The sequence below is a fragment of the Schistocerca cancellata genome, chromosome 4 (genome assembly GCF_023864275.1).
Source record: "Schistocerca cancellata isolate TAMUIC-IGC-003103 chromosome 4, iqSchCanc2.1, whole genome shotgun sequence".
Taxonomy (NCBI): Eukaryota; Metazoa; Arthropoda; class Insecta; order Orthoptera; family Acrididae; genus Schistocerca; species Schistocerca cancellata.
In genome coordinates, this window is record NC_064629.1 from 322,537,760 (window position 1) to 322,546,293 (window position 8,534).

The 8,534-nt window shown below is 37.1% G+C and overlaps 1 protein-coding gene across 1 annotated transcript; it reads left to right on the forward strand.

Annotated features, from left to right (window-relative positions):
• Window positions 1-237: 237 nt before the first annotated feature.
• LOC126183557 (proteoglycan 4-like) lies at window positions 238-8,061 on the forward strand. The gene is made up of 3 exons (XM_049925636.1): window positions 238-353; window positions 2,334-3,734; window positions 4,858-8,061. Exon 2 carries the CDS (start codon window positions 2,372-2,374, stop codon window positions 3,590-3,592), a length of 1,221 nt encoding a protein of 406 aa, XP_049781593.1. The 5' UTR covers window positions 238-353; window positions 2,334-2,371; the 3' UTR covers window positions 3,593-3,734; window positions 4,858-8,061.
• Window positions 8,062-8,534: the final 473 nt, after the last annotated feature.

Here is an 8,534-nt window from a genome sequence, read left to right on the forward strand (position 1 = left end):
TCTACATATGCAGTATATTTGTTATATGTAATTGTACACGCAACAAATTATATTATAGTCATACACACTGTACTATTAAAATAACGCATTTCTCCGCACGAAATATATTTGTACGTCATACAGTCGCCTGAATGTATAAACAAATATAAAACATTTATGATCGACGACAGCTTGTGCACTTCTGTCAAGGTTCACAGTGGGAAGTAGTATATCTTTCTACTGTTCTCTTTGAGAATTCCTCTTGCTCTCCCCGCCCACCCCCGAACTACAGTGTTTAAAAGTACCTGTTGTCGCTTCCATCGATCAGTAGGCGGTGGACGTTGGAAGCTCATGTATGCTGAGGGCAAGTGCAGGTACGTCAGTGAGGTGTGGTGTGTTGTGTTTTTTTTTTTTTAAATTTAGTTTTGTTGTGGCGGGGTGAACACTGTTTATTTTCAGTTTTCTTATCCGTACTATAAAATAATTTTCTTCTTTTAGGGATTGTTAAATGTGAACTTGGATGTGCTGAACCAATTTTAATTGTAGGATACATTTGCCCATGTATGAATACGATAATTGTATTGCCACTGATAAAGTAAAGAACAACACGAAAGTAGCTTAAACACTTCCTATTTTGTTAACTACTACTTCAACTGTTAATTTCTGGCGTAATTTATCGTCGCAGATGTACCGGTATTTTGGCGCGTACATGCACATTTTCACATAACAATGTGTAATTTTTAATTGCCCAAGGATAGCTTTCATTTTTTCTTAAGGATAGCAATAATTTAGTTAGCTTTAATCACCAAGTGTCCGCTTAGAATAATGTTTACAGGAAACCCGTGGATTCGAGAGTGCAAAGCTACGGTACTTATGGTAAGAACGCATATAGTTTGCTCTTGAGAATCTTATATTTTTAAGATTTGCAGCTTTTAATATGGCCAGAACAAAGATATCTAATTGTCCGTGCTGCTACACATAACGCGCTTTGATCCTAGACAGCTTTCGCATAAAAGTATGTTTTCCAACTGTTAGTTTTTCTCCGTCTGGACGGTTCTATTACGGTGTGCCGAGAGTTTACAGTTGAAATCGTACGAGAGTTATTATGTATATACGGTTTTACCCTCTTTTGTCGTAACGAACGGGTATTTAAATCAATACCTCGTAGTATCATCTTTCCTTTTCCACCATTTGTGTAAATGTGCGGTGGCTTTGCAATAAGTGGGATGGTAGAGAATTTTTTTTTTTTTCCCGCTGAAGTGGACGGTTGTGTTGAGATATGCTGGGTGAGCCACACTGAACCGAACCACTGATTTGTTGCTACTGAAACTGCGTCAACAACAGTAACTTAAGTAATCTGTTTCTTGTAGTACAGTGCTCCTTATTAAATTTTAGAAAATGTGAATTTTTTCGAAACTTAACAGTTCAAAGCTGATCATTTAAAACTCTCTTGACAAAAATTCCAAATGACGTACGTGTATATAGCTCCCAGATGATCGTTAGGGCACTTCATTACGCTCATGGTACACTGGTCATTGTCATTTATAATGAATGCCTATTTATTAGTCATCAGTCATTGTATGTGAGAAAATGTATATATTTGGAAACCATATTTTCAGACCTATGTACATATTGTGCCATTTATGTCATATAAATATAGCTTCACTTTCTTTGTCAACTGTAAGTTCTTGCTGCACCGGATACTACTGTTTTGTTACTGCACGGTAAGCTTACATTTCGATGTACGACATGAACTCGACTTGTAATAACAAAATTAGTCTCTCTCTCTCTCTCTCTCTCTCTCTCTCTCTGTGTGTGTGTGTGTGTGTGTGTGTGTGTGTGTGTGTGTGTGTGTGTGCGCGCGCGGCATTTTTCTTTCGGCTGTGCGTCCATAAAGCTAGTGTTGCTAAATGCGCGCAGTAAGCGTTGTTCAGTCTATGAGGTCAGTTTTTCTTCAGTTAATTGGGGAACTGGTAAGCATGTTATTTGAAACAAAACTCGAACTTGACACGCAAAACGGGCCAATAAAGTACTAGCACATTGATATTATACCCCTGGTAAGAGTGTTTTGGTGTGTGAAATGATGCGCTACAATCATCATAACTATCAAGCACTAGTTTCTTCAATGTTATCGATTCTTTATTTGGTACCAGTATTTCAGAGTACGTGTGATGCAGTAGGTTAGTGTGGATGTGACTGCTATTTTAGATATATTAAACTATGCCCAAAAAATAAGTAGTGGAATGCTAATTCTGAATTTGTTAATAATTACTCATTCAAGCCAATAATGCAGTATTAGATTTATGTTATGTAGTGTGTTAAATGTGTCTCATGTCTCCATAATTTTATTCCAGGTTGCAATAACAGAGGCAACTAACCCTGCCACAATAAGATGGCAGCCTCACAGACAGGTTTGTCTGCAAGTGTATCAACAGCAAAAACTGATCAATCTGAGGATAATGAGGCTAAGGAAGATCAGAAAACACACACTCAAAGTGCTGAAACAAAAGAGCACGGCTCAGAATCTACATATCACGAAAACCCTAACCAGGAGTCAAAGAATGTCAATACACTGGAAAACAAAGAAACTGGGCTAGAAGAAAAATTGACCAGTGAAGATAACAAGGAGACTACCAAGTCAGGTGAAATGGAATCTAAGTCACTATCAGAAGTTCATGATACTAAAGCCAGTACAGATCTTGACAGTGATGAAAGAAAGTTAGTAGGTGATAACCATAGCAAAACAAAATCAGTTGGAGGTGATGAAACTATAAAACAAGCTGAAAGTTCAGAAAGTAAGGCAGCCCTCAGCTTAGAGACCGCAAAGGATGACAGTGAGGAAGCATCTGTGTCAGCAAGGAATATAGAAAGCAAGGAGACAGAGGATGATACAAAGAAGATTCCAGATGACAAACATTCAGAAAAGGAGGTGGGCGAGGATCCCAAAGACAGCCCAGCAGGGATTTCAGATGGTAAGACAGAGAGAACTGTTGGTGCAGAAAAGAGTTCTGAAACCCAAGGAGATAAAGGGGGAGAGGATACTGCACCTAGTAAAGATGAGGGAATAAAGAGTGACATACAGAATGTTGCTGCAGATGAAGACACAGTTAGCAAAGATGCAGGGGTAGCTGTAGGAACTGAAAGTCAAATCACGGAAACTCCAGAGAATAAGGGAGCTGATAATGTTGTGGGTATGGCAGGTGACAAAGATGAGGTGTGTGCAAAGAAAAGCGATGACACATCTGCAGCTGATAATAAAGAAGCCACTGAACAGACAAAAGAGGACAAGAATGAACCTGGCAAGGAGCCTGATGCAGAGCCAGAAGAACCCCTTGTACCTAAAATTCCAAATGGTGTTGCTTCGAAAGGTAAAGGCAGACGCAAAGGGACTCCAAAGAGAGCAGTACCAGATGATACACCCGAACCATCTACATCATCTGCTGAAACAAAATCTACACGAACACAACCAGCTAAGAAGGAAACTGCACAGCCATCATCTAAAAAGCGAAAGGCACCAGAAGAACAACGTGCACAACCGACAAGGCGCAGCAAACGCAGGAAGGTCCACGGCTGGGGAGCAAAGCGCAAAACCAGATCTCTTAGAGATCAATGATATGTGGAGGAGTCGAGTGCTCACGCATCGGATGACAGTGAGCCGACTGACAGTGAAAAGGACACTGAAACAACCTCAGATGTATCAATGACTGGCACTTCTCAGAAAACCCTGTGAGAGCACTGGATGTACTAAATTTTAGGTAAGGCTGTTGTGTTCCAAAAAGTATTCAGATTAATACTCAGGTTCTTGAATGTATTCTCTTCGTGAAATACACAGTCAACTCTTAGTTTGTATAATTTCATTTCTGTTTGTCTCCTGGAAGCAAGTATTTCCATATATTCCCATTTGTGAGGTGGTAGCTATGTAAGTTTGTACTTTTATAACAACAATGATTAAGGTTTGATTATTTATAACTGTGCAGTGCGAGAACTATGTGGGATGTTTGTTGGTTCCCCATTGTGGATATGGCAGTTCAACAGTGTTGTAGAAAAACTAATTTCCCAAATTAATTGGTGTTTACAACTTTTCATGTTATTTAATTGGATTTTGCTAGTGGAAGAGAAAGCATCATTGGTAGCAATTATTGACATCTTCAAGAACGTAAACTGCTAAACCAACTGCTCAAAAAGCTGCTGTCCACTGCTAATGACAATTAGATCTTTTAATTCTGTTTTTTTTTTTTGCTATGTCGTGTGACACTTGGTCTCAGCACGGAGCATTGTTACCGGCACTATTATTATGTAAGCCTGTCTTAACATGTTACAGGTCCCTCAACTTTTTGAGGTATATCACGTTTCTCATGGTCCTCCTCTTCCCGTTGCCATGGCGTTTTTTTATATTACAATATCAGTGTTACTGTGGACACAGCTGTTCTTTTCTTCATTCTTTTATAGTACGTCAAACCATTTACCAAGTATGCAGGATGAGGAGGTTGTGCTTTCTTATCTTCAGTTTCCTGAATATGTAACTGCAGATCACCCCCCCCCCCCCCCCCCCCCCACACACACACACACGGTTGACGCCTACCTATAAAAATTCATCCTGCCTTTCTAGGAGAGCCACCAATTTGCCCTGGCAGACAGTTATTTTCTGTGACAATGAAGAGATGTCTTAACTCACCGTGGAAAAGATAAGGGTCCCATGGCATTTTTCATTTATTTTGATGTATTTTGACCTACTGCAAGCAGTTATACTTTTAACATTTATTATTTAAGAAGCATGTTTGAATTAATCATACCATTTCCTCATAATACAAGACTTAAAATTAATAAATGAAAGAGCATCTTCCTGAAGATCAGGTTACAAACAATTTTTTTTTCCAGGTTGCAACTGTGTCAGATGGCTGATAAAGATGTGGATGTTGTAATTGGCAATGAGTAAGTGGTGAACCAATATGAATGGGTATGGCGGGACTAAAAAGTGAAACTGAACTGAAGCCACAAAGGAAGCTTCTGAAGAAAGCAGAGTATCAAACCATGTCTTTAGTATTTACATTTCAATGTTCTGAAGATTTATTTGTGTACTGTGAAGAAAGTTGTGTCTGAAGATGGCTGGTGACACTTTAGCCAGAGGTTCCACATTTTTGTTTGAATTTTATGAAAGTTAAATAATATTTTTTCTGTCTGAAGATGACAGGTAGAGAGAGTCGGTGATGATGACAGGTAGATACATTCGGTGATAAATTCAGTGATAACTTCTTATATGAAAATATTTACTATACTTCCTGGGTGGCAGTAAACTGTCTGTGTACAGGGCGTAACTAAATTCCCTTTACAGACTTTGAGGACAGGTTCTTTACACTAAAAAGTCTAGTATACATGGGCTCTGAGGTGCATACTTTAGAAGCTATGAACACTTTTTCATTTTCAATACTATGAAAAATGTCTCTGATACTGCAAGGTCTTTGCTTTTCATATTTTAATATAAGGTAGAATGGACCAGAACATTAGAAAACAATTTCAGCAAACGTGGATTGTAAAATGCATACCGTAAGAGCTATGTGCACACTTGTTCATCTTCACTACTGTGGAACATTTCTTCTATTGAACAATTGCCCACAGCTCTTAATATGCATGATAGAGCCTATGTTTACTCGACTTTATTATTTTGGTATAAGGAACCTGCCCTCGAGGACTGTAAAGGGAATTTAGTTACACCCTGTATATTTTTACCCCTCATCTTTTATTTGTCTTGCTATATCTCTTTTGGCCCATATTCATCAATAACTTAATTGCCTAACTTTTGAATAGCTGAGCTACAGCCCTCCATTTCATTGGGCAGTCAAGTCATCTGTCACCTGGTAAGTATAAATTTGGATCATGTTTATATAGTTGAATGTTTTCATTTGATTTCACTAACAATAGATTTACGGAAGACGAACATTATTGATGTATCTGTAATGCTGTTAAGAACTACAGCTAATTTATCAATATATTGAATGTTGTAATTGGAAAATTGTGAAGATATATGTGCAAAATATAAAGAAATTATATCTGTGTGTATAATGCTGACAAGTATAGCAGCCACTCCATGTATTTAAATGTTTTAATGTGAATTTTGTGAGAATGTAACTGTGAAGTAGTCAAAACTCCAGCTGTTTCTGCACATTTGTTTGTGTCACTTTTGAAAGACTGTTTTACTGTTCTATAAGAGCATCAAGTTTAGTTACATAGCCATGCATTATTGTGACATATATGAAAATCACCATTTCAGTGTAACAGCATTGAAGAATTGAATGTCTTACAGTTGTACAAAAATGTACATAATATCTGTGGGTAAGAAATTTGCTGTCAGCTGTGACTAACTAACGCAATAATGCAGCCATCATTTGAGTTCAAGACAGTAAGGAAATGAAATATTACTTTAAGAGTATAGTTTTTCGCAGCAGCAGGATATAATTTGGCCTGCTGAAATGTAATCACCAGGCGATGAAGTTGATCGCTAGAGATGGACAAATATGATGCAACAGAAACTCAAGGTGAAGCATTTATTTGCGAAGTATTACTTGTTTAGTAACCAACGGCATTGCTTCGCTGGTGCGACTGGTTCCTGCCCCAGTGACCAGCAAGCAACGTTGGCCCCTGTCACTCTGTCACTACCTGGATGGGTGACTGTAAACACCCCCCCCCCCCCCCCCCCCCTCCGTTTAGTGGCTGGCAGCCAATTCCAAATTCCTAATAAGTAAAGTGTTACCAATTGTGATTTAATTATTAAAATTATTTGTGTGGCCAAATGACGTTTACTGAAGTATCAGATTTGTCCTCTCAATTTTGGATTTCTCTGTAAGGGAAAGGCTTGGTACTAATCTGATGGTGAATATCCCATGAAAACTATTTTGTGTTGGAACTTTGTACTTCAGGACGTTATATGTACTTTGCTTCCCCTGAACTACTTAATCTCACTGATCTATTTTTTCATATGGCATCTGATTCACTTTAAGACCACATCATGTTGTAGAGCTCTGCCAAATGTGATGTCACTTATGGGCTGGTAGGTGGAACCTTAAGCAACTGGTGTGGTACAACAAAGCAAGGGAGTAGTATTTTCATTTATAAATTCATTTATAATTCACCCGATTTCATTTTAATTACAGCAAAGTGAAGATTTTACAGGTTTCTCAGATGTCTACTGTAGTGAATGACCAATTCATTGTTTATTGTATTCTGTGTTCAAAAAGTAGCTTTTAGAAGATATTCATTATTTCTGTCATGATTGATTGGTGGTGTTAATGTCAAAGGTGCTTCAGAGAACAACTAAAATCGTTTTGTAAACAATGACTGTGTTTTATTAAATGGGCATTGAAGGTTTTGAAGAACTAACAGTTGTTTGAGAAGATAAAACCATGCATTCATTGTGAATTCATTAGTTGTATTTGAAGCAAAAGAATCTGCTTTCATTGAAATGATGATTGAGAAGATGCAAGAATGTGGGTGGTGAAATGATAATCATTATAAAAAAAACAACACATTTGCTACACAGTCCTTGGCTGATGTCAGACTGTGCAAATACAGAAAGTTATTAGCAGAAAGAAAATACAAATTTGAATCGTAAAGCTATTTTTTTAAAAAATAATTCTAACTGTACACTGAAAGCAAGCTAATTCATGGAGTAACTATTGTGAAACATTTATATATGATGATTTTCTCTACTTACTTTTCCTTAATTGCTTTGAATACCAATTTCACTTTATTTCACAAGTCTTAAAATTAGAGTTTAATTGTATATTTTTTTACGGCAGAAATAGATTATAAATTACTCATTACAATGTGTCAGTGATGGAGATGCCAGCTGAAACTCTTTCAAAAGGTGATACTTGATACATAACTTTCCAGGTAGAACAAGCACAGCAAGCAACCACTATAACCTGTATGTATCACATATTGACTGTGTGTTTTGTCTCGTAGCAGAAATGGTCTGTCTCGGTGTTAAATGTTTAAGATAAATACCATTTAAGTTGCTTACAAAATTGATGTATGCTATTCCTATGTTCATAATTTTGATATATGTGAAATAAACTATAAATGTAATTTCTGTGTGTGTTAATTTTCTTGGTCTTAATTCACTACAATTATCTTATAGAGGCTGTATATAAATTCAGCATATTAATTTATCGTGAAAGTAGAGTCATTACCATTGTTGAATATGTTGATTAATCAAGTCAATAATGTATGTACGGGAGAACAACAAACAATTGTGATTTGAAGTTGTAATGGAAAGACCCTTGGTCAGAAAATGATTGCGACACAAATGATAAACATATTGTTAAAAAGACGTCCATTTCTTTTTCTACAGAAGACAAAGTTACATTCTGCCATTGTGAATGCATCAACAACTGGTATGCGCATGTATATTTGGCAACAAATTGATATTCTCTTCATTTAATACAGAATGCAATAGCAGTTTCCTCAAGAAACAACAGGGATGGCTGGTGATAAAACAAGCATGTAGGGAGTTTTTTTGAAGGTGAGAGGGTCTGGCAGAGTTTGAATTTTAAGTCTGA

Coding starts and splice junctions, on each gene's coding strand:
- LOC126183557 (XM_049925636.1), top strand. CDS start 2,372: ATGGCAGCCTCACAGACAGGTTTGTCTGCAAGTGTATCAACAGCAAAA.